Here is a 27146-nt window from a genome sequence, read left to right on the forward strand (position 1 = left end):
GGAATACTATGCAGCCATCAAAAGAAATGAAATCCTGCCATTTGTGACAACGTGGATGGAACTAGAAGGTATTATGCTGAGTGAAATAAGTCAATGAGAAAAAGATAATTATCATATGATCTCCCTGATATGAAGAATTTGAGAGGCAACGTGTGGGATTTGGGGGCTAAGGTAGGAAAAAATGAAACAAGATGGGACTGGGAGGGAGACAAACCTGAGAGACTCTTAAAGATTTTATTTATTTATGTATTTGACAGAGAGAGATCACAAGCAGGCAGAGAGGCAGGCAGAGAGAGAGGAGGAAGCAGGCCCCTGCTGAGCAGAGAGCCCGATGTGGGACTCGATCCCAGGACCCTGAGATTATGACCTGAGCCGAAGGCAGCGGCTTAACCCACTGAGCCACCCAGGCGCCCCCCATGAGAGACTCTTAATCTCACAAAACAAACTGAGGGTTGCTGGGGGTAGGGGGTTAGGGAGAGGGTGGTTGGGTTATGGACATTGGGGAAGGTATGTGCTATGGTGAGTGCTGTGAAGTGTGTAAACCCGGTGATTCACAGACCTGTACCCCTAGGGCTAATAATACATTATATGTTAATAAAAATTTAAAAATTAAAAAAAAGACATGAACTAAAAAATAAATATACATACACAAATAAACAAAAATAAATTTTAAAAATTTTAAAAAGGAATAGAAAATCTAGTAACAGTCTAGAACCAAATTTTCCTTCTATCGTTCTTTTCCCTATTTTTATCCTATGATTGATACCCTGCTTGATAGCATTTGCTCCACTTGGTTCTCTTAAAGAAGTTACAAATTTAAGCAATGACCCCAATGAAACCACTTTTAAATTTCTAGATCCTTTTTAGATCTGCAGTAATGTACATATATGCTTTTACGAAGTTGTAAAGACCCTTCTGGGTCTCAAACTTCCATCCTCTTCTCTCATACCCCCCAGAAAAAAGAACTCACCACCTCTCATGAATGGGACTAAGGTCATTTGGTGAGCCAACTCTTCTAGTGTCCCTTTCCCTACCTGAACTTGAGTCATTCATCCTCTGACTCTGAAAAGACATGTCAAGGATGTCTTCAGCCATGCTCTTCATCCTAGTTCTTGCCTTTTTGCCTCCTCTACATCTTTGATTTTTCTTCTCTACTTTTTGTTTTGCCTGTAACCAAACTCATATCTTTCCTCCAGTTAAAAGCAAATCCAAAAATAGTACCTTCTTTCACATGCTTCACAATCTCTCAAAAGAACCACACCCTTACCACTAACTCATGGCTCTTCTATTCCTCAACCCCATGTGGATACATACCTTCTCTACTGAAACTGTTGTTAAGTGACCAGATCTACAAATTTCCTTATCTATCAGCCTTTCCTCAGGTCCCACTCTCACTGCTCTGCTAAACTCCACACTTTACCCTCCTTTTATTGAAACGTTTTCCTCTTTGCTTCTGATACTAATAGAACAGATCTTTCATGGGACTGAATTACTGCAATCAGCTGGCAATGTTGTAACAAAACATAAAGTTACAAGACATGAAACAAGTACAATGAATGAATCTTTAAAGTTTACATATAAACCTAACACACGAGAAAATATACTTGGCAGGAACACTACTATATATACCACCTTAAATTACCCCAACTGGGAAAAACTTGAGCCAGAGACCTAACTTACATACAGGTATTCAAGACAGATGTTTTACAGGACAGATGTAGTAATTGTCTTCCAATTTAAAAAATATATATATATATTATTTTTAGTCTTTTAGCAAGTACATTCATTGTAATTGGGGCTTCTCATAATATTGATATTAAAGTGGTTGAGAATAACTGAAAACATGAAAGTTGTGTTTTTTTTTTTAAGAATATTACTTATCTGCTGCCTTCGGCTCAGGTCATGATCCTAGGGTCCTGGGATCGAGTCCTGTATCGGGCTCCTTGCTCAGCAGGGAGCCTGCCTCTCTCTCTGCCTCTGCCTGCCTCTCTGCCTGCTTGTGTGCTTTCTCTCTCTCTCTCAAAAAAAAAAAAAAAAAAAAGGGCGCCTGGGTGGCTCAGTGGGTTAAGCCGCTGCCTTCGGCTCAGGTCATGATCTCAGGGTCCTGGGATCGAGTCCCGCATCGGGCTCTCTGCTCAGCAGGGAGCCTGCTTCCCTTCCTCTCTCTCTGCCTGCCTCTCTGCCTACTTGTGATCTCTCTCTCTCAAATAAATAAATAAAATCTTTAAAAAAAAAGAATATTACTTATGTGAGAGAGAGGAAGAGTGGAGATTGGGGCAGGGGGCAAAGAGAGAAATCTCAAGCAGGCTCTATGCCCAGTGTAGGGCCTTGGGGTGGGGGTGGGGGGCGTTGTTTAGTCCCAGGACCCTGAGGTCATGACCTGAGCCAAAGTTAGATACTTAGCTGACAGAGCCACCCAGGTGCCCCTTGTGTTCTATAACTTAGCATAGCCTGGCAGAAAGCCACCCACTGGTGTATCTGCCTCTGATATTCATCCTTAAATTAAAATATGACTGCTCTACAGTGATCATTTTTGCAGTAACCCTTATCCTTGAACACAGATTTGAACTGCACAGGTCCACATCTATATATGTGAACTTTTTCAACATAGTACTATAAATGTATTTTCCTTATGGTTTTAAAAACAATTTCTTTCCCCTTACTCTAAGAATAATGTATGTAGTACACGTAACATACAAAATGTGTATCAACTGTTATCAGGAAGGTTTCTAGTCAGAAGTAGGCTTAATTTGGGGCCTCTGGGTGACTCAGTCAGTTGAGGAGCCAGCTCTTGATTTCGGCTTGGCTCAGGTCATGGTCTCAGGGTTCTGGGATGGAGCTCTGCAGGGGGCTTTGCAATCAGTGGGGAGTCTGCTTCAGGACTCTCTCCCTCTGCCCCTCCCCATTCCCTCTGTCAAATAAATCCTTTATAAATTTTTTAAAGATTTTATTTGAGAGAGCAAGAGAGCATGAGCAGGGGGAGGGGAAGGGAGGCGGAGAAACACATTCCCCGCTGAGCAGGGTTGGATCATTACCTGAGCAAAAGGTACTTAACCAACTGAACCAGCCAGGCATCCCATAAATAAATCTTTAAAAAAAAAAAAAAAAAAGTACAGTTAATTAGTAGTCGTATTTTGGCGTCAAAAGTTTATTTGTGGATTTTCTACTGTGCAGGGGGTCGGGCACCTTAATCCATGCATTATTCAAGGGTCAATTTTACATCTGTAGAGAAAGATGTTTCACTGGAAACATTAGCTTGTATGCAAGTTTACAGTAATGAGTTTACAATACACTAATTAGCCTGCTGTTGGTAATAGGGCAGTAAAGAGCCTTGGATATCACATGGAGAATGCCTGCAAGGTTCTGATCTCAAGCCAAGAGCAGAGAAGCAGTGAACACCTACCTAATCCATCCTTGCTATGGAAAATCAGGTATACCAATTTCAGTGATGTGAGGGCTTGTAACAGCAAGTTCTTTGACACTTCCTCATTCAGAGAACGAAGTATAAAGATCTACCTCAATGAAGGAAAGGCTAGGCACAGCTGAAACTGTATTTTCCCTGCATCCATGTCCTTAATCTGGTTTCCCAATTACGTGTCCAACCCAATATTCCATTTCATTTTATTCATTCAATAAGCATTTGAGTATGTATAAACTACTAGGGATACAGTAACTAATTAGATCTCCCTATAAGGAAGTTGAAAGTTGAACCAAGATCAGAATGAGTAAAGTCAACCAAGCTATGAATCAGGGGAATGTCTAATGGAAAAGAAATATACCAAATACAGGCAGAATTAAGTTTGGAACATTTTAAAATTGTTGTTAAGAATGGAAGCAGGGGAGCCCCTGGGTGGCTCAGTGGGTTAAGCCTCTGCCTTCGGCTCAGGTCATGGTCTCAGGTCCTGGGATGGAGTTCCGCATCAAGCTCTCTGCTCAGCAGGGAGCCTGCTTTCCCCTCTCTCTGCCTGCCTCTGCCTACTTGTGATCTCTGTCAAATAAATAAACAAAATCTTAAAAAAAAAAAAAAAGAACGAAAGCAGGGAGACGTGGGGGATGGAAGGGAGCACAACATGGACAGGTAATAGGAGTGGAAAGTGGTGTGTTAGGAACCACAGCCAAGTGTCCAGCTAAGAAATATTAGTGGCTTGGGGAATGGGGCCAGCAATGGGAGAGATCAACAAATTCAGTATATTTTGGTGGCTGTTGGTCACTGCCTTTAAGGAATCAAGTACGACTCCAAGGTTGGTCTGAGTATCTGAGTAGGTAAATGCATAGTGGTATATCATTTACTGAATTAAAGGCTGGGAAGAAAGGACCACGTTAAGGATAAAAATCAAGTTCCTTCCTTCACATGGCTATACTCTCCAACGAAACTTCCTTTACCAGTCCACATTTTCCCAAGTCCTTGCCTATTTGAAAATAAGAATCCTTCTACTAGAACACTCTTCTATCTCCCTTGCCTCCCACCATGCCCTCAGCAACCCACCTCTCAAAAGTCCTTCCTCTACCACTCATCCCACTTATCCCCTAAATTGAGTAATTCATTCCTTTAGACTTACTGGAACTTTATTTGTATCTCTCATAAGGAATGTAACACCTTCTACCTTGCATTAAGTATTATATAATTTCTCAGAATGTAAGCTCCTTGTCTCATCCATTTCTGACATATGGTGCTAGAGTGCTTTATAAATGAGATGAAGACTCAAAATATGCAAACATTTAATGTTACCTTAATCACAAAGCCTTTACAAATATAAGATTGCTAGGATCTCATTAGCATACATGAAGTTAAAACAAAAGACTGAACAGAAAATTCTTTTTGCATATAGTAATAACTGAAACCTAACGGTATCAACTTCAGAAAATATTCTGAAAAACATTAAATTTAAATAAGACAAAAACTGCAAATTAAGTGAATAGAAATTAAGTAGATCAATTTATTTTTTGTATATTTCACAAGTATAATTTTGGAAGGGCTATTTGACAAATTTCAGCATTAACTGCCAACTCTATAGACATGTTCAACAAAAGCATTTACTCTTGGCCCTTTAATACAGGCAAAGTGTTCTATTGCATCACAAATGAGAGATGCAGTAACAGATCTGAGGGCTTATTAAAGAATTTAGGTGTTTTTTCCAAATGCTATTTGGTTGATAGTAACATAATACAAACATACATGAATGGTTTCATGACTACCAGCAATTTGCAAAATAAAACCCATTGTCTACCTACTTTAAAGGCCAAAACTAGTAAAACAGTATTAAAGTTGGTGTTCTTAAATCCTTAGATTAACAACCAGAATGAGGTTTCTTTGATCCCAATTTTATAAGGTGTGGCGGGGAGTCAGGGGAAGAAAGGATATGGGTGGTGGGCAAGGGTGGGGGAATGGCAGTGCATGCTGAGTTGCAGAGTTGGGACAGTGGCTCAATTTAGTTATCCAGACTAGGAGAGTGTTTTAGAAAATTAAAAATGTGTCCTAAATGTGGCATACTGAGGATATTCAAGGCTGATAATTCATCAGCCCTAAACATCATTTAATGAATGCTATCTGGAGGCTTAAGAAGCAAGGATTGGGGGTGAAGTAAAATGAGGTGAAAAAGGAAAATGAAAAGTACAAGAAATGTGTTTGAATGCTGGGGAGTGTGAAAAGGCCACCAGAAAAACTTACTTTTTGTTGCCACTCAGGTGTACTCTTCCTATAGGCTACCTGCCCCTGGATCACCAAACACCAAATTTACAGCACAATTTAAGTAGAGATTACATTTCAGCTTTGCTAAAATGTCACTGATTCGGATTGAGAAAGAATACACAGCTGATTTAGTAAGAAGTATCCATAAATATTTAGAGGTATGGTTTTGTTACATCAAGTAAAAAGCAACTAATTCCAACTCTTGAAGTAAAAACAAATAGAAAGGCCTTACCCGGCCTGCCTTGATGAATAGTTGACTTATTTTTAGGTGAGCAGCACATGAGTATTGAATTAACTTGTAAATAGACTGCAAACATCCTGCTGCCAGTTCATCAGAACAATCCAATAATTCTTACTATCTCAACATGTCAAGAACTGTAATTGTTTTAGTCAGATGTAGCCTTCAAAAATGAAATGTTTCTCAAAATGCTCTACCAATGTAGGAGCTACTGGACATCAAACAGGTAATTTATTTCAGACTTTAGCCAATTTTCATGAAATATTTGTTACCCTGAACTTCAGTTCACTCCAACACTCATTTATAATAAACAAGACAATTAAAATTAGCCATTTTTCAAATCACAACTCTCAAATTAGAGAAATGAAGAATTAAACTCATCTAGTCAACATCTTCATTCAAGCAATGGTGAAACAGTGCAAAAATATGTCTTCAATAAACTGAGACTTGAGGCAGAACAAAAAATAGAAAAATTAAAAACCTCTGTATCCCAAGCACCAATAATGGAGGCTAAGCAATTATACCTAAAAATTCTTATTGACAGGTCTTTCCCTAATGGAAAATCCTGAGACTTTAAGCACTGTGACTTTACAGAAGGCAGGTTGGTTTAATGAGGAAACTTACTTTTAATAAAAAGACAATCAACAGTATTTTATTTTGGGCACTTACTCAGTATTTCACAGATCCTCAACAAGTTTTGAGGTAGGTTAAATATCAGCATTGTATTTTACAATAAAACTTAAAGGTTATATCACTTGTTGTAAACTACAGCAGGAGTCCTAGCATGGTCAAGAAAAACATGGTCTCTGTGATCTTTTAGATTAATCGTCGTTGATGTGTAAATTTAATGTTGACAGCTTGCAAATATTCACCAAAAAAAGACTAGACATTACAGAAATTCTACTTTGGGGTATTTCCTAATTCTTAAATGGATCCTATAATGATTATATATATTGTGGAATCATCTACTTGCTCCCATCACAAATATATTTATATATAACTGATCCTTAAAATTATAAACTACAACATTATTGATTTCATTGCTTTTCTGCCTTTTGGGGTGGGTGGAACAGGAAGATAATCAACAAGCCTTACTCAGAGCGCAGGCAGCCTTTAAGTGCAGGTGCTATGTTCAAGGCACCATTTATAATGATTTGGGGTTACAGGAAAGCAAGTATACAGATGGAGCCAAGATCTAGAAAAGATGCCTGGATCAAACAAGAGGGGAGGCCCTGTGCAAGTCAAAGATAAAGAAAAAAATACTATCATCTCCAGTTACTGATCTTCACTGTCATGCTATAGCATTGTATCACTTATGGGAAGGGCTCTTAAAAGAGCAGTAAATGTATCCCACTAAAGTCTGTTAATTAAGATTCTTACTAACTAGATAAACCACAAGTAAAATTAAACTGATTATTAAAGTGACTCTATAGAAGTAAAATATCTAAATATTTTAGTATGAGTATGTTCCACCTACCACATAAATGACTCTAAGTGTCACAAGTATAATTCACTTAGCTTGCTTAAAATTATTTACCAGAATTCAGCTCAGCCTGACACGGGTTCCTGGGCCAGTCTTCTCAAGTATTTGTTTCAGTATAAAGTTCCTTTTATTTAAACAAGTGTCAAATATTAGTAATAATACAGGATTAAGAGTGGTTAATTAACTGAGAAATTATAAGAAAAACATCATTCTGTTATAAAATATAGCATTCAGCAGAGCAAATTTCAAGAGTGAGGATATACACCTATGCTTCGGAACAGACTAAACAGCACGGCCGAGCACGATTTGAGTCAAAGAAGCAAGGAAAAAAAGGAGGGAGGGGCCATAGGAGGCAGAGTATCGAAGCCTTTTATTCTAGTGTCCCCAAATTGACTGTGGAAGTAAAAAGTTTCTACATTAAAAAAGTTTATATAAATTACATGAATTGCAATTTTCATAAAAGTCAAAATGAAATGTTCTGCATAGGACAAAAGATATGCCTAAGCAACATATCATATCTGCACAAGGCCACTGAATGTCATGGATATTAATAACAAATGAAAAAGCTTAAGTCTATGACAGACTAAGCAAAGATTTGTTTGGTATTCTATAAGCCCAAGATTGTAAACTACTCTTACTATAGAAAAGCTCTAATGACATACAGAGTTTTGTGTAGGAACTCTTGTGCTTCTGGTTGGCACATCATCTACTTTTTAATATGTGAAATTAATACAGACATTTGTGAGAGGTTGTGCAAAACTATTGTATTTACAAAAATGGCACAAAAGTGAATTCAACAGTCGATGCACATGCACACTTCATTCACATCTTCAACAAAGGATATTCTAACACTACAGAACTGAGTAAGAACACTAGCTTCAACAGCAGCTGTTAAGCACTAGAGTCACATAAGTTACACCAGAATGGGCAAATATTGCCCAAGTAAAATCTATTGTTAAAGCTGAAACAGGTTTAAGGCCATTCAAGTTCAAGCACAGAGAAATCTTTCAAAACCCCATCTATTTTTGTTTGAAGAATGTGACCTTCTTTCCAACTTGTGGTCTTAAACTTCTGTTTTACAAAATCCAAAAGGAAAATACAGAAGAAATCAATACAATAAAGGTTATATTAAATAAGAGTAACATACAAAGCTATAATTAAGATGAATTAAAGAAAGCCAAAAGATTACAATCGTAAAACTTGCTTGTTACTTGTTGAATCAGTCCTATACTAGAAGTTAGGTAATATATACAACTATTTTCAAGTAGATTACTTTATGTTGCTCTAACATGTTCTCTTTATCAGTGCACTGTTAAAACTAATCAAAACTCTACACACGAATATTCCCTTACAATAGCAGCACATACTACCGCTACCTGCAAAGCTGTCATTCTCAAATGACTTAGTGAATGAAAGGAAATAAAAAGCAGAGAAGTAACATATTAAGGAGAAATAATGGGAATTAGAAGATTCATGCAGTTCAGCTCTTTTAATCAGCCAGCCAGCTTGCTAGCAACAAGGGATGGTTTCCGTTGGGGAAGGTCCTGTGGAGTTGGAATGTGGTCACCAGTGACCTCTGTCTTATCCGGAGCTGCAGTAGGAAGCTGCTTGTTCTTCATTTTTGCTTTAGCCATGTTGTAATCCCCAGAATCAAAATATTTTTGCTACAAGAAAAAAAAAATTGAGACTGGATTTAAAACTTACATATGCAATCACACTGATTTAACATGTAGATAAAATAAGTTAATCTAAAAAAATTTAAACATTAATATAGATGAAATAGCAAAGCTTTCTTGTACTAGCAGAAAAATCAGACTGAAATTCTTGCTTAAATTATTTTGAAAATAAAAACACTTAAACACCAACTAGCATTTAGAACGTGCCACACACTTTCAATTAACCTTGTATTATTAAAACCATTAGAGTTCCTGATACCTAGGATGAACATTTCTGCAAGGATTTAAAATCAGTTATTTGAATTAGAGCAGTTCACTAAAATCAAAAGTAAGGTTAAAATATAAATGCTAAGGGGGCACCTGGGTGGCTTGGTGGGTTAAAGCCTCTGCCTTCGGCTCAGGTCACGATCCCAGAGTCCTGGGATCGAGGCCCACATCAGGCTCCCTGCTGCTTCCTCCTCTCTCTCTGCCTGCCTCTCTGCCTGCTTGTGATCTCTGTCAAATAAATAAATAAAATCTTAAAAAATAATAATAAATGCTAGGGTAACGGAAGAAATAAACTCATTAGAAATTATCACTTAAAATGCACATCCCTATCCTACACCCCTGTTTTTCACTTAAGACACTGTACAACTATCACTTTTAGTGGAGGGATGAATAAGTTAATAATGATACCCTTTATCACTAAAATAGAAATTGCAGGGAGAGCTAAAGATCAACCTTAATATAGCTAATCTACATGAGTTACCTGTTTCAGAGTAAAAACAGACAAATCTGCCTGGGTTCTGACTTCCATCTATCATGTTTAACCTACCTTCACTGAGTGCCTCTTAGTGCACTGTGTGAGTCCTGGAAAAGATACAAAGATGCACAACAAAGATTCCAACCATTATACTGTTTTTAGTACATAAGGTGCTGTGAGTGCTCAAAGGAGGGTAACCTAACCTTTCTAGGGTAGGCAAGAGGGGATAATCCAGAAATGAGATGAGTGCCTCACGGACAAAAGGTGAAGGGAGAAGAGAAAAAAAAAAAAATTCTCTGAGACTTCAGAGATCGCTCTGTGGTAAAGTAGATGAGAATTCACAGCTTAGTGAAGCCCTCTAGCTTTAGGCCTGATCTGGCTTATCAAAGAATAGTCCCTTGAGGGATGCAACCACTGAGACCTTTTCCCAGGACACTCAACACTAAGGCTTCCCGACAAATTAACTTCTAAGGTCATTTTTCTTAAAACGGAGTCTTTGGGGTGCCTGGGTGGCTCAGTGGTTTAGGCATCTGACTCTTGACTTCGGCTCAGGTCATGATCTAGGGTTGTGAGATGGAGTGCTCTGTGCTCAGTGTAGAGTCTGCTTGGACTTCTCCTTCTCCCCCCACACATGCTTTCTCTTTCAAATAAATAAATAAAATCTTAAACAACAAAAAAAACTGAGTCTTCAGTTTTTCTGGGGCGTCACAAACTCCATAAATATGAAAAAATACGGGCCAGACTGCTCCTTGATATCCCTCCCAGCTTTAACAGTCTGTATGTAACAATATACAACCCACACGATGAAAAGCCTAAAATGGATGTAATAACAAGTACAGTAATAAACCCTCCCAGATGAAGAACCAACTGTTTAAAGATACTGAGGTAACTTAAAAACTAAACCCAAGACTCTGTGATCCAGATTATCTTTAAAACAAACAAACAGGGCGCCTGGGTGGCTCAGTGGGTTAAAGCCTCTGCCTTCAGCTCAGGTCATGATCTCAGGGTCCTGGGATCGAGGCCCGCATCGGGCTCTCTGCTCAGCCTGCCTCTCTGCCTGCTTGTGATCTCTCTCTGTCAAATAAATAAATAAAATCTTAAAAACAAACAAACAAACAAACAAAAACCCTTTTAAAAAAGTAAGAAATGATATAGCTGAATGTAAGACTTCATTTCCCAGGGGCGCCTGGGTGGCTCAGTGGGTTAAAGCCTCTGCCTTTGGCTCAGATCATGATCCCAGGGTCCTGGGATTGAGCCCCGCATCAGGCTCTCTGCTCAGTGGGGAGCCTGCTTCCTCCTCTCTCTCTGCCTGCCTCTCTGCCTATTTGAGATCTCTGTCAAATAAATAAATAAAATCTTAAAAAAAAAAAAAAAAGACTTCATTTCCCTAATATAAAAATGCTTATTCATTGACATTTGGTATAATGCAAAATCATTCAAGAGTTCCCTTCTCAAATTCTATATAATTATTTCTTGATTCAAGCAGCATTTTCTCTTTCCCAACTATTCATAATACTGACTACAAGATACAATGTTTATGAATTCTGACTTGAAGGTTCTTAAAAAGCCATAAATAGTTGAAACTAGAGAAAAATTACAAAGACAACAGCCCAAATGCTGGAAAAAAGCTTGTTAGCATAAATTATGCTGGAGATCAGCAAAGGAAAAAAGTTTCCTAAACACTTAGTAATCAATCTAATTAATAATTTAAGAGATGATTACATAATTTATTTCATAACTAAAACCACAGCAGTCAACCATTTCAAAATTAGACTTGATATAAATACATTCCATGCAGCTATATTCGTAATGAAGATGTTTCTCATTCTGCTTTTCTATTTATTCCCTACATTACACTATCTTTGTAATAATGCTTTTATTTTTTAAAAAGATTTTATTTATTTGAGACAGAGAGACAGCAACAGAGAGAGTGAGAGAGAACATGAGCAGGTAAGAGAGGGAGAAGCAGGCTCCCCACTGAGCAGGAAGCTTGACAAGGTACTCAATCCTAGAACCCCAGGACCATGACCTGAGCCAGAAGATAGCCGCTTAACTGACTGAACCACCCAGGTGCCCCTTAGAGGTTTTATGTCTTTATATACTTGTTTTAATTCCTACCTTCCACCCTAGTATTACAAAGATGTGAACATTATTCTTTCATATAAAACAAAAAAATTCTGTATTTAATCACTTTCAAAAATACGTTTTTATTTATTTATTTTTAATTTTGTTAGAATTTTTATTAGGCGAGCTTTATTTATTTATTTATTTGGTAACCTCTACCCCCAACATGGGGCTGGAACTCAAGACCTGGAGATCAAGTCATGTTTTACTGACTGAGCCAGCCAGGTGCCACACTACCATACTCTCTTGGTATAAAGAAAAAGAGTATATGATTTCACTTACATGTGGAATCTAAAAGCATTAAAATCATAGAAACGGCAGAATGTGGTTGCCAGGGGCTAAGGGGTGGGGGAAATAGGGAGATACTGGTTAGAAGGCACAGATGTTCAATTATAAGATGAGTAAGTTCCAGGGATCTAATGTATATAGTAAGTTAACAATACTGAATTGTATACTTGACAATTGCTATGAAGAGTAAAGCTTAATGTTTTCACCATAACAACAAAATGGTAATTATGTGAGGTAAGGGAGTGTTAACTAACCTTAGTAGTAAGCATTTCATAGCATGTATGTGTATCAAATCATCATGCTGTACACCTTAAACTTACACAATGTTTTATATCAACAACATCTCAATAAAGCTGGAAAAAAATATCCTTTTGCAATCTGATTTAAGAAAATAATCCATATATAACTACAGCCAATACCTATACACATAAACATACACGTACATATGGACATGTTTTTTTTTTTTTTAAAGATTTTATTTATTTATTTGACAAAGATCACAAGTAGGCAGAGAGGCAGGCAGAGAGAGAGGAGGAAGCAGGCTCCCCGCTGGGCAGAGAGCCCGATGCGGGGCTCGATCCCAGGACCCTGGGATCATGACCTGAGCTGAAGGCAGAGGCTTTAACCCACTGAGCCACCCAGGCGCCCCCAAGTGGACATGTGTTTTTAACCAAACAGCAGATACCAGTATGTTCAAGGTATTTATTAAAGGAAAAACATGATTTGACATCTGATTCAATTAATAAATTCCTTCATCTTTCCCTCTTCTCTGTGTGGTAAAGCATTTATTTTATTTTATTTTATTTTATTTTATTTTAAAGATTTTATTTATTCATTTGAGAGCAAGAGAGACAGCGCACACAAGCAGGTGGAGAGGCAGAGGGAGAGGGAGTTGGCTCCCTGCTGAGCTAGCCAGAAGCCCCAAATGGGGCTCGATCTCAGGACCCGGAGATCATGACCTGACCCTAAGGCAGACCTTTAACTGTCTGAGCCACCCGGGTGTCCCATGTGTGGTAAATCATTTAAATGTACCTAAACCAAAGATGGAGTCCTTTAATTTTTTACGAAGTAGTTAGAAAAAAAAACCTAAGGAATGAACAAGTAGCATTATCTCAATTCAGATCTTATTACTAAGCAATAACGGTTTCTACCACACAAAGAATTGGTAAGATTTTGAAAAATGTTTTCATTAATATGAACTATTAAAATTACCATGTATAAATTGAATTAGAGTAACTCTGTAAAAATGTATTATGTAAAGGAAATAATAAGCTCTGCTTTTATAAAAGCGACCATTTCATCCAAATAAAAAATATTTTCAGTCTGCAGATAAAAGTTAAAAAAAATATATGAGCAGGGGATCTATGCCAGCTTTTGGAAAGAAGGGGGAAAGGATATATATATATACACACACATGTGGGCAAGTTTCAACCATTATCTACATTTGCTTTCTTACAAAGATTAAACTACTAACATTAAATATTAACATACTAAATCTGGGTGGTGGGTACCCGGGTTCTGCTATATTATCTATACCTTCTACATGCTTGGAACAGTTTAAAGTGATGAGCTGTTCATTCTTATACATATTTATATAATGAACAATATAAAATATTGGAAAAATTATATATCTCTCTATATAGCTATATCTGGTAAGGTACAGAGTTATATACACACAGACACGCATTTCACAATTGCAATTACACTGAGTTCATAGGGTTTAAGCATTTGAAGATTATACATGAGAACTTACCCCTTTCTGTAATCGTTTCCTTAAGAAATCTGAACCTCCAGGCTTTTGTCCCAGATGAGGATACCTTGCTTTTAATTTTGCTTCTTCAGCTTTCTCTGGACTAGTCACTTTATCTTCCATTTCCTGAAATAATTTAAAATAAATTACTTGTCTATTATAATCCACTTATTTAAAATAATTCACCTTTTAATATCTGGATCCTGACTTTAGTTGTCGAGTGCCAAATAATGCAGCATCTGACTAAGAAATCAAGCACAGAAGCTTTTAAAACATCTCTGTCTTGTTTTTCAAATGATCCATGTGATAGCTCTATTATAGCTGTGATGCATGTGTACACCCCACACACTGGATAAAAATATCAAGATAACTCAGCTCTGAAGTCTTGCTTGCCATTACTTTCCAGTCATGTATAATACATTTATAGTTAGTCACCTTCCATGGAACTCATCAGCTCCTTGCCTATATTTAGAGAACCATCTTAATACTGTTAAAATTTAAAAAAAAAAAAAGAGAAAGAAAGAAAGAAAAAAAGCTGATCTCCTGTTAATCCAAGTTCATGTATGACCGGGAGCTCTGAGATTCTTTAACAGGAATTAACAACAGCTTACTTACCAGCAGATTTTCCCTAACTCAATACAGAAGACCTTGGTACTTTTATTTTATTTTATTTTATTTTTTAAAGATTTTATTTCTCTTATGTAATCTCTACACCTAACATGGGGCTCAAGCTCACAACCCTGAGATCAAGAGTCACATGCTCCACCAACTGAGACAGGCACCCAGTCTTGTATTTTTAAAGAAAAACATCTTCGTCAGGATCCTAGTCAATTGGGCGGCTGCCTTTGACTCAGGTCATGATCCCAGGATTCTGGGATCAAGTACCACATTGGGCTCCTTTTCAACAGGGAGCCTGCTTCTCTCTCTGCCTGCCACTCTGCCTGCTTGTGCACTTTCTCACTCTCTGGCAGATAAATAAATAAAATCCTTAAAAAAAAAAAAAAAAAGGTATTTGTCAACCTTCATATCAGTGTATATTATTCCCTAAATTTCCCCCATATTTAATGACAAATACTGCTCATGCCAAAGGTCCCATTCTTTAATGTATCAAAATGTGCTTTCTGACCAAATGACTGTCAGTATTTTAAGACTATTCAATTTTTCCTTTAAAAGATGTTATATATTTGAGAGCGAGTGAGCGAGGAGTGGTAAGAGGCAAAGGAACAAGCAGACTCTCCTTCCCCACTTAACAGAGAGCCTGACACAGGGCCAGTCCTAGAACCCTGAGATTATTACCTGAGCTGAAGTCAGGCACTACCAACTGAGCCACCCAAATGCTTTTTTTAAAAAGATTTTATTTACATATTTGTCAGAGTGAGCACAGGCAGACAGAGTGGCAGGCAGAGGCAGAGGGAGAAGCAGGCTTCCTGCTAAGCAAGGAGCCCAATGTGGGACTCGATTCCAGGACACTGGGATCATGACCTGAGCCGAATGCAGCGGCTCAACCAACTGAGCCACCCAGGTGTCCCAACCTTTTTTTTTTTTTTTTTTTAAAGTAAGCTCTACAACCAACATGGGGCTCAAACTCTTACTCCAATATTAAGAGCTGCATGCTCTTCCAACTGAACCAGCCAGGTGCCTCTAAGCCTATCACTTTTTTTTTTTTTGAAAAGCATAAAATTTACTTAATACAAATTTTACGCCATACAGGAGGCTTCATAAGGATGAAGACCAAAGATATGGTTAAACCTGATTTTTATATTAGGTTTAATCAAAAGTAGAGAGAAAATGAAAAACAACAACAACAACAACAGGACAAAAAGGAATATGAGATGAAAGTGGTAAATGGAAGAAAACACCAAGGCCTATTTGTTTGGTCCTTTCAGTGTCCCTCTATCTTGGATTATAGGGGAAGGCACCTCTCATTTGAGGATCTTCTGACCGCTTCAGGGGAAGGTCAAGAAGTCCTTCCTGCACATACCAGTTCTCAAATTCCTTTAGCTTATAATATCCAAAATCATAAGCTGCCATATTTTGGGGTAGCATGTCCTAAACCCTGTCATTCCCCCAACTGAAACTTTCCCAAGAAGTTTCACAGTTCAAAAACTGAGTTGGTAGATTATCCCATAACCCACTGAATCTGTCTCAGTCCTGGGAATAAGTCAGTCCCTTCAAAAGTCTTGTCTTATTTCATGACATGGTGGTATAACTCCTACATTAGGTCTCTATACAGTATGATTGCTCATACCACTGGCATTTAAGAAGGGACTTTTTTCTTGCATTGACTTTTGTCAGTTTTCCCAAGATCCCATCTATAGACTCTGGAGTGACTGCAGTGTCCTAACCATCCCTTTATGGTCAACAGAAACTATTTGTCAAGTTGAAAAAGGTCCTGTCTCTTCCCCTTATTCTTTCTCCTCTTCTCAACTCCTCTACATACCCCCTTCCAAATGTATCTGGTACCCGCCTGGAGATTAGGGCAGCAGGACCGAAAGGAGGAATCCACTCAAGCCTACTGACTTTTAACACCAGTTTTGATACAGTCTACTTTCTTCCCAAGAGCCATATTTTATACGGGAACAGTGTTTATCACTTTATGGTAAGTACAGAAGAAGAATGACTCAAGAAAAACAAAGTTTCCCTGATAGACAATGCTGGGCAATGGCAAAATGCACCTTCCAGCTAATGGACTTGTTTCTGCATACCAGCTAGGCAAAATCACGTACCTCTGCATATCTCAATTTTTCCAGGTTATTTACGAATGTCAAAAATGAATGATCATCCATAAATGCCAAGCCTCCTGTTCCTGTACAGCCAGCAAATCATTTATGCCCAAAATGACTTATGACTTTTGAATGCATTTTCCTTAAAATTATATTCATACATGCTTTATAATTAGCTCTGTTCAGCTTATACGTCATCAATATTTCCTTCATCTTGGATGCCTGGGTGGCTCAGTGGGTTAAAGCCTCTGCCTTTGGCTCAGGTCGTGATCCCAGGGTTCTGGGATCGAGACCTGCATCGGGCTCTCTGCTCAGCGGGGAGCCTGCTTCCTTCTCTCTCCCTCTTTCTCTCTCTGCTTGCCTCTCTGCCTACTTGTGATCTCTGTCTGTCAAATAAATAAATAAAATCTTTAAAAAAAAAATATTTCCTTCATCTTGACTAGCTTCCTCATGTTAGTACATCTTCTCATTTTCAGTCTTGCAGTATTTTGAGATTAAAGCTGCTGCTACTGTCAAACATACTTTTTCTATGGGGCTTCCTTTGTATGTATGCTCCCTTTGGCTCCAAGTGTTCTACCTTCCTTTTATGCCAGTTTCATGCATCTATTTAGATTTTCAGTCTCTTTAAATGGTCACATCACTCACTTGATATACACAAAATTCAACTACGTGTGTTCGGCCAGAGACAGAGACTCTAAATAGTATCAGTTATTCTGCCCGTCATTCCATTCAAGAAGAGTATGCCCCAGAGAGAGCTCAAGTGTAAGGTGTGTGATGCAAACCTGCTATTCCCATGGTGATCTCAATCCTGGGTTCCTTTCAGAATTTAAGAATTTCAGAATCAATGTTTTGTTTATCACTCTAGTATTTTAAAACTCAGCCCCTACAATACAAGTCTACCACCTAAGCTGTCAATTAACTGAAGGATCAGCCCAGACATCTGTTCAACCACTAGATTAAAAAAGTGACTACTCATCCTATTGAGAATTGATGGAACTGTCTCCACTATGATTATGACTTCATTGGGGTTTTTCAAGGGTGATTTTAGTTATATGCGATTCCTGCCTTACTAACTTTAGAATCTAACCATTATATAAGGTAGGACTATACCATTTTCATCACAAAAGCTAAAGAAAAAATATAAATTTAAGGTTACCAGTTTAGTGCAGGAAGATGGGCTGGAGTTTCTCTTCAGTGGCTCAGCCGTCACTGTAGGCATCTCCTATAGGTGCAGCTGTACTGACAATGATGCTACTTAGGGGAACTGGGAGAAAGAACCTATTCTTGGGTTCCCCTATACAGTCGTTTTTAAAACTGGTTAGCATTAAATGTGGATGTCAGTTGAAAAGGACATAACTTGATCACAGCCTTTGAGTCCTCACACATTCCGATTAAAGCGTGTTAACAGAGTCCTCTACATTTCCACTAAAACCATCCAGCTTTCTTGGGCTCTCCACTTCCTTTGTTTAGTTGAATTATCAGTTCTCTATTTGTAAGAGAAATTCTGTAAAGTTTCTGGTATAGAGATAGCAACTTTCTCTAATTTCTAGTGTTTCTGCAGGTTTCCCTCACAGGAGAGGGCAAGAAAGTTGTACATAATATAACACTGTACTGGCATTCCCTTATTTTCTAAATAGGGAATACATTCGCGTATATATTTATACAGTATTAAGCATGTTCAATTAAATCAAAATAGTTTACTATAAAAAATGTTTTGGGCAAAAGCATCTACAGAAAAAAATACCATTTAGGTTTAGAATGGATTTATAGTATGTCCTAGATAAACAATTTTTTAACTTTCTTGCCAAATACATAGCACAAGAACAAGTGTCTCAGAATTTCAGCTGCATTTAACACCAAAAGGGGGAAAAAATATGACCAAAGCTGCATTTTTAAAACATAGTTCATACCATAAAGACATCTAGGATATTTTTCATGGATCACACAGAAACATTCTTAACTTTTTGGAAATGTAGAGTTATGGGACCTTACTGATAAGGAAGTTGAAATGCTTGGGCCTTGTAGTATTAAGTATAAATAACACATCAGGTGGCAGACTATGTCTATTGGCATTCAGCTCACACTTAACCTTTTTTTTTTTTTTTTTAAAGATTTTATTTATTTACTTGACAGAGAGAGAGAGAGAGATATCGCAAGTAGGCAGAGAGGCCAGCAGAGAAAGGGAAGCAGGATCCCCGCTGAGCACAGAGCCCAATGCAGGGCATGATCCCAGGACCCTGAGATCACAACCTGAGCTGAAGGCAGAGGATAAACCCAGTGAGCCACCCAGGTGCCCCCACACTTACCCTTCTTTAAAACAATCCCCTAAATCACCAGTTAGAAGCTACATTACCCAGACTGAATTCCTATTAGGTTCTCCCAATGACACCTACACCTGATTAAAAGGCAGGGTCTCAGAAAGAATTCACTCTTCCTGGTGATGGGCCACCAACAAGTGAAGATGAGCGGTAGCCCAGGAGCTCCTGCAGAGGGACATCAAGCTGATAATCAGGTGCTACTGAAGCTGCCACATGAGAGTATACACAGAGGATGCTGAGCTCAGAACAGTGCTCACTTGTGCAGAGTCAACAACTTTCTGCAATTCCTCCCCTCCAGAAACAACATTATCTTCCCTCTTTATTCCTTCACCCTTCCTCTAATAATTTGTATCCTAATTCCCTACATCATATCCCTTTCTGTTTTAAATACCCAAAGTGGTTTTGATAGTATTACATAAAATAAGCAATTCATCCCTATGGTCATGTTAAAAAATGCAAAAGGGCACATAGAATTTGGTGATTCCCTGTTTCTGGACATCCTTCAAAGTACTTCTTAAACATTTATTTTGGCTAGAATGAAAATAAATCTTGAAAAAGGCTAGAGACTTAGGAAGTAATAGCAAAACAATTGGCGTACATTCATGTATACTGACAAGTCACTTTAGTAACTTCCCCCCAACTCTGTGGAGATATAATCGACACATTATCTTTTCAAATTTTAATGTCTTAATATATGAGGTTAAAAACAAAACAAAAGGGGAGCCTGGCTGGCTCAGTTGGTAGAGCATGTGACTGTTGATCTGAGGGTTGAGGGTTCAAGTCCCATGACGGGTGTAGAGATTACTTAAAAATAAAATCTTTTTTAAAAAGCCTCAAAATATATAGAGCAAAAATTGACAATTATAGTAACAACTGACAAGTCTATCAGCAGAGATTTTAACACACCTTCCTCAGTAACTGACAGGTGAAAAAGAAAAAGCAGTCAAAATACCAGATTTTAGGGGCGCCTGGGTGGCTCAGTGGGTTAAAGCCTCTGCCTTCGGCTCAGGTCATGATCCCAGGGTCCTGGGATCGAGCCCCGCATCGGGCTCTCTGCTCAGCAGGAAGCCTGCTTCCTCCTCTCTCTCTCTCTGCCTACTTGTGATCTCTGTCTGTCAAATAAATAAAAATAAAATATTAAAAAAAAAAAAATACCAGATTTTATTTCTGTACCCAATAGCTAGGAAATATGTATTCTTCTCAAGCACAAATGGAAAAACTGACAGAGTACTAGGCTATAAAGCAAGTCTAAACCATTTTCATCCAGATCACCATCTATGACTACAGTTCATAAAATTAAGTCAGTAATAAAAAAATTTATATAGCCCTACTATTTGGAAATTAAAATACATTACTAAGGGGCGCCTGGGTGGCTCAGTGGGTTAAACCTCTGCCTTCGGATCAGGTCATGATCCCAGGGTTCTGGGATGGAGCCCCACATCAGGCTCCCAGCTCAGCAGGGAGCCTGCTTCCCCCTCTCTGCCTGCCTCTCTGCCTACTTGTGATTTCTGTCAAATAAATAAATAAAATACTTAAAAAACATACATTACTAAAATAGCTTAACTCATTAAAACTGCAAAGTGTATAAACTTTAAAAAGCACATTAAAGAAATAATTGATGGTTAAAAAAATAATGGAACTAAAAAAACCACAGGGAACTCACTGATAATAAAAATTCTGTACTAACCAAACTTGTGGCGGATACAACAAATGTCCCTAAAGGGCTTATATTGAAAGAAGAAAACGAAAATCCGATGAGCTATGTATCCAACTTTAGAAAACAAAGAAGGGAACCCAAACAGAATAGGAGAAAATAAAAAGCAGAAATTAATGAGATTAAAAAAGAGATAAAATAGAGAGGATCAATAAAACAGGGGAATGATAGGCTTAATCAAGAAATATTTTTAAAAATTCAAATGTTTTCAAAATTTTATCCTCTAAGAAACTTTCATGTCACATAGCAATTTTACTACTTTGTAGAATAGGTGCTAGTATGTGAGTGGATTCACTCACCTAAGTGGTTTCTATGCTGATAATACCTTTGGTGGGGAGAAGTAAGAAGATTAGATTTCTGGAACATTTACTCTCGCTACAAACCAGGAAACCAGAAACCCAGGATTATCATAACAAAGATAGATGCTTATCATGTACCAAAAAATTACCTAAAAACAATTATTTCAAATGAGGGTTATCCTCGACAAGTACATAAATTTATCTTCACTGTATATGCTATATCTAGTACATAGCCTAATATTGTTAGGCACCTGAATTTTTGTGAACTAATCTATTGAAATACATTAGATACCCTTTTTGTAAGTAGGCGGGGCATGAAGTATAAAAACATACAGAGAAAAGAACATTGAGTTAGGGATTATGTAGTCTGCCACGGACTGCTAATAAATCTGAATGATTGATACCACTTTATAGCCTTCAGCAGCGAAGTTACACAGCAAGATCAGCAATAAAAATCTGATCACTCTAAGCAAATTCTCTATCTGCTCAGCAATATGTTCACTGATGTACTGACTGATGAATAAATAGAAAAGATTAATGAAAGCCAACAAATCCTTTGGGATATTGCCAAGAAAGTATCAGTACTGTTATCAACCTCTAGGGAAAAATATTGTGGTCCAATTAAGTCCTTGCTACTTGCACAGTGCCTGGCATTTAACAGGTGTTCAGTAAAAACCTCTGAATGAACATAGTATACTCCAATTGTTTCAATAAAGCTAAGAAACTTTGTGACACCTGACAGTTTCACCATCAGCTTATCTTTGAAACATTTCATGTTATAGTAGCACAGGTTCAGGATTAAAAATCTAATAACAGAGGCAAGCCTAAAACACTGTTGTATGGTACACTTGTTAAGATAGCAAAGAGATATGTTTTAAAACTTTTCTGAGGTTTACCTCTAGATTGCTAAGAATCAAGGGTTGCACACAAAGCAGACCAGCAGGTTGTAATTTAAAAATTAAAATTAGGGCGCCTGGGTGGCTCAGTGGGTTATGATCTCAGGGTCCTGGGATCGAGTCCCGCATCGGGTTCTCTGCTCGGCAGGGATCCTGCTTCCCTCTCTCTCTCTCTCTGCCTGCCTCTCCATCTACTTGTGATCTCTGTCAAATAAATAAATAAAATCTTTAAAAAAAAAAAAAAAAGAAGCTTCCTTTAAAATTAATTAATTAATTAATTAATTAAAATTAAAATTAAAAATAAGAGTTTTGGGGGCACCTGGGTGGCTCAGTGGGTTAAAGCCTCTGCTTTCGGCGCAGGTCATGATCCCAGGGTCCTGGGATCGAGCCCCGCATCAGGCTCTCTGCTCCGCAGGGAGCCTGCTCCCTCCTCTCTCTGCCTGCCTCTCTGCCTACTTGTGATCTTTGTCTGTCGAATAAATAAATAAAATCTTAAAAAAAAAAAAGCCTCTGCCTTCAGCTTGGATCATGATCTCAGGGTCCTGGGATCAAGCCCCACATCGGGCTCTCTGCTCAGCAGGGAGATTGCTTCTCTGCCTGCCTCACTGCCTACTTGTGATCTCTGTTTAAAAAAAACAAAAAAAAAAAAAAAGTTTTTTAGTTTAGCTTGAGTTTTGTTGTTGTTGTTGTTGTTGCTTTTTTTAAAGATTTTATTTATTCATTTCACAGACAAAGATCACAGGTAGACAGAGACGGGAAGAAGCCGACTCCCTGCTGAGCAGACAGCCCTATGCAGGGCTTGATTCCAGGACCCTGGGATCACGACCTGAGCTGAAGGTAGATGCTTAACCGACTGAGCCACCCAGGTGTCCCAGCCAAGCATTATCTTTTAAACTGACAAAACAAAAGGGGGTGCCTGAGTGGCTCAGTTGTTAAGCTTCTGCCTTAGGCTCAGGTCATGATCCCAGGGTCCTGGGATCAAGTCCCACAGGGGCTCCTTGCTCAGCAGGAGGCCTGCTTGTGTTCCCTCTCTCGCTGTCAAATAAATAAATAAATCTTTAAAAAAAAAAAAAGGAAAGAAACTGACAAAAATATTTTAATTGAGAGCTCTACTTGAGTTAGCTTCCTCCAAGACATCTTACTAACTTAATTTGATGACTCTTGTAATAAAATCTCTAGAAAACCTGCTGTTGAGATCTTTTATAAAAAACTTAAGGACCATAGTATATAATATATATATGTACACACACACACATTCCTCTACTTTCATTCAGATTTTTTTTTTTTTAAAGATTCTATTTATTTATTTGAGAGAGAGACAGTGAGAGAGATCATGAGCGAGGAGAAGGTCAGAGAGAGAAGCAGACTCCCCGCGGAGCCAGGAGCCCGATGCGGGACTCGATCCCGGGATTCAGGAATCACGACCTGAGCCGAAGGCAGTCGTCCAACCAACTGAGCCACCCAGGCGTCCCTCATTCAGATTTCTTTTTTTCTTTTTTTTTTTTTAATATTTTATTTATTTATTTGAGAGAGAGGCAGTGAGAGAGAGCATGAGTGAAGAGAAGGTCAGAGGGAGAAGCAGACTCCCCGTGAAGCTGGGAGCCCGATGCGGGACTCGATCCCGGAACTCCGGGATCATGACCTGAGCAGAAAGCAGTTGTCCAACCAACTGAGCCACCCAGGCGTCCCCCCTCATTCAGATTTCTTAAGTGGGTTTAAACAAAGGCTTTTATAGGACTATAGTCTATCCCTCCCCTTTTTAAATTGCAGTACAAACACTGTCATCTGTACTGATAAAGTACTTTGACAATGGTTTCAACTGAAAATTTCTGAGAAAATTCACTCAACCAACATTTTCTGAAAAGTGAAATGAATGGAATGAATGAGGTAAGACAGATACTATGGGAGAAAAAATAAAGGAGGGTCCCTGCTTAAGACGCTCACAATGAAAACAGAATTACATGTTTTAAGTCTCCACATGTCTCTTCTCACCAGAAGACAAGAGCACACACCAGTTGACTGTGCTTAGTGTTATTCAAAGTGGAATTCACAGGTGACAGATCTAAGAGGTATCCACTAAATTTTTTTTTAATATTTTGTTTTCACTTCAGTGATAATCTAGAAGAAAAAATATATAACCATACACTAGCACATCTGAATTGCCATCTCATATCTAAGTGCTATATGAGTTTCATCTGAGGTTTCATTTATGATGAGACTAAGCAGTACTCTGTCCAAGATGAGGAAAGAACAGAGCTGAATTTAAAATGTAATGTTTTTCTAACCTGAGGGTTAAATGATCACACAGATTAGTCTTTAAAAAGGAGAACCGAGTAATCATATGACCAGGGGAGCATTAACTTGCCATACTCAAAGAGTTCCTGCACTTTAAGAATTGCTACCACATTCTCAATACATTGGAAGTTTCCTTTCAGCAAAATACTATGCCACAATGAATTAATAATTTACACAAATTTTGTCTGTATTTAATTGTTTTAATTTTAAAAAGTTTTTAAAGTAATTTCTACGTCCAGTGTGGGGCTCCAACTCACGATCCCGAGATCAAAGGCTACATTCTCCACCAACTGAGTCTTTCAGGTGCCAACTTTAATTTTAAAGGAATGTTAAAGAGAGATGTTTATACTTATTTTCATGTTTGTACATATTTAATATCCCAATAAAAAAAACAGTGGTCTATACAGTTTTCTTCTCTTAACAAGGAGCACTCAGAGAAACAGTGACTTAGCTTTTACTCCATACAGGCTCATCTCTTTATCTTAATTTTTCAGAGGCAGTAAGCTAACATACCATAAAACTAACAAAGTATTTTAGCTGAATACTTTGACTTTAATTGAAAGGTCAACTGGGTACCTAGAGAATAATCCAATTTTTTAGGTCATCTAACTATTCTTCCAAATAGAAGAAACAGGTGATTTGGCCCATATGAACATAGAAGTGACTCTGCACATTCTCCTCATGTTTAGAGATGGTATCCATGCTACGGGCACTTAACATCTACAGCCAATCCCTAATTCAAGAAGGGACATTATATTACCCACACATTTTGGTATTAATGACAACAGCCCTAAAACCAAAGGACTTGAATTAAATTTTTAATGTAGATATTCATGAAGAGAAAACATTCAAGACATGTTTAATACTGTCAGGGACAGAATATTAGGCTGTTCCAAGTAAAAGCATTTACACTGTAGAAATCAACACTTTACACTCTGGCAGCACACTAACAAATCTCGTAAAAGAAAATTACACCGCACACTATTGTACATGAGAAGTCAAAACTGAGGTTGATTTCAGTGTTTAGAACAAGACAGCACAGACAGTTTGTATTTTTTTTCTGAGTTCTGAAATCCCAACCAATTATGAACAGCACAATAAATATTTTTCAGTTAATAAATGACATTTCATGTTACAGTCAAGACTGTAATCTCTCAACTCTCTCTCTCTATATATATACATTTTTTTTTGCGTGAAAGATATATACTTTTTTTGCCAAGTTTTGTTAAGTGTAAAAAAATTTCCAACATAATTTTCATTGGAATATTCCTGAACAACATCATAACTTGGCCTATTACTTATGGTATTATTTTCTTTTTTAAAAATACAATATAACAAAACCATCCAACTGAAGAAAAGTTAGTACGATTAAGAACATACTGCATGGGTTTAGAACACTAATACACTAAATCAAATTTCCAACCTGATTAGGATCATGGGTAGAACATTAAGCAGAAGCCCTTACAAAGTCCAAGCATTAGGCCAAATCTATTTATGATAACGCCCTCTGATTTTTCAAGAAAAAGTGCTGGTAACTTTCCATAAACAATTTAAGAAACAAGATATCATGGGCCTTTGCAGGCCAGCTTCAAGTACCCAGGAGGGTAGGGCAGCAGAAATAATGATGGTGGAAGAGGTTAAAAACTAGCATAGATAAGAGAAAGGCTTAATGTTCATAATTTGAATTATACTGATTTGTGGCATATTTTCCTCCAATACTGCAAGTGAGTTTACAAAACATTCCTGTTTCTACGAAAACCCAGACCAACCCAGCTGGTAAGAATCTTTTAAAACTCAAGCTTTTGATCTGCAGTCCCATGCCACAGGCAGATCCCAGTGGATCACATTTCTGCGCTGAGCCGGCGCCAAATCTTTGTTACCTACCTCCTTTAAGCCTCACAACAACCACAGAAGTACGATTATTCTTACTTTACAGATGAGGAGACTGAAAACTAAGGAGCTGAGCCACCGATCAAGGTTACACGGCCGACCAAGACTGGAACTGAAATGCCCGCCCGGATCTACCTCACGAGACGCCGCCTTAGGAGTTAAAAGCATGCGGACAATACCAGCAGTTGGAGAGTTAGTTCTCCCAGGGAGAAATAAAACTTCCTACGCAAAGTGAAGCTCACGGAGAAACTTGGGTTCCACGCCCAGAAACTGCTCGTCTGTGTAGTCGCGCCTAAGAAAAACCGCGATACACCGAGGCGCTAGGAGAGGCCGGCCTCAGGGAGACGTGGCCAGTGTTCAAACTCCCACCACGCTGGCGCAGGCACCACAGCTCCCGCTGGCAGCCGACGTGGGTGAGAGCACAGCCGGGTCGGCCGAGGAGCACCGGCTCCTCCCACTCTCCGCTCCAGGCGCCCCGAGGCCACTCCGGACCTGCCCCCGGCGTGCGGCGGGAGCAGGCCGCCCGGCAGGCCCGGCCCCCGGCAACCTCGCCTCTGGGCCTCCCGAGCCGCAGGCGCCACTCCCCGTGCACACTCACTCACCTTCTGCTCCTCCGCGGAGGCTGCCTCAGGGACTTCCGCGGACATACTGCTCCCTCTGCAACGAGACGCCGGGAGAAGATGCGATTTCCGGGTGGCCGAGGCCGCCCGGCCGCCGCACCGCCTCAGGCCCTCCCGCCCCGGCTCTCCGAGCACCCGCGAAAATGGCCGCCGCCTTATGACGACACGGAGCCTCGCCGCACTCGGCAGCCGGCGACTGCGGCCCGCCCGGGCCGGCCGCCCCTCCCGCGCCGCGCCCCTACCTACCTGACCCTTCTCCTCTGGTTCTGCGACACCGAAGCACTTCCTCTCTTCCTTCAAAGGTCGCGGCTCGCGCCTCACCTCACATCCGTCGGGCCCGATGCTTCCTGGGAATTGTAGTTTATAAGTGGAACCACCACTCGCCACCCTTTTCGGCCTGT

At 38.9% G+C, this 27146-nt stretch overlaps 1 protein-coding gene across 2 annotated transcripts; it reads right to left on the reverse strand.

Annotated features, from left to right (window-relative positions):
• Window positions 1–4913: 4913 nt before the first annotated feature.
• Window positions 4914–27146, reverse strand: LOC111160981 (cAMP regulated phosphoprotein 19). 2 transcript variants are annotated; one of them, XM_022524401.1, is made up of 4 exons: window positions 26992–27146; window positions 26728–26782; window positions 13994–14116; window positions 4914–9074 (listed from the first exon to the last, which is right to left on the reverse strand). In XM_022524401.1, the coding sequence occupies exons 2-4, from the start codon at window positions 26770–26772 to the stop codon at window positions 8904–8906; spliced, it is 339 nt and encodes a 112-aa protein (XP_022380109.1). In that variant the 5' UTR covers window positions 26773–26782; window positions 26992–27146; the 3' UTR covers window positions 4914–8903. The 2 variants fall into 2 exon arrangements, with proteins under 2 accessions (XP_022380109.1, XP_022380118.1); XM_022524410.1 differs by lacking the exon at window positions 26992–27146 and having other exon boundaries at window positions 26728–26860.

This window comes from Enhydra lutris, unplaced genomic scaffold (genome assembly GCF_002288905.1).
Source record: "Enhydra lutris kenyoni isolate GAN:26980312 unplaced genomic scaffold, ASM228890v2 scaffoldscaffold4, whole genome shotgun sequence".
Lineage (NCBI taxonomy): Eukaryota > Metazoa > Chordata > Mammalia > Carnivora > Mustelidae > Enhydra > Enhydra lutris.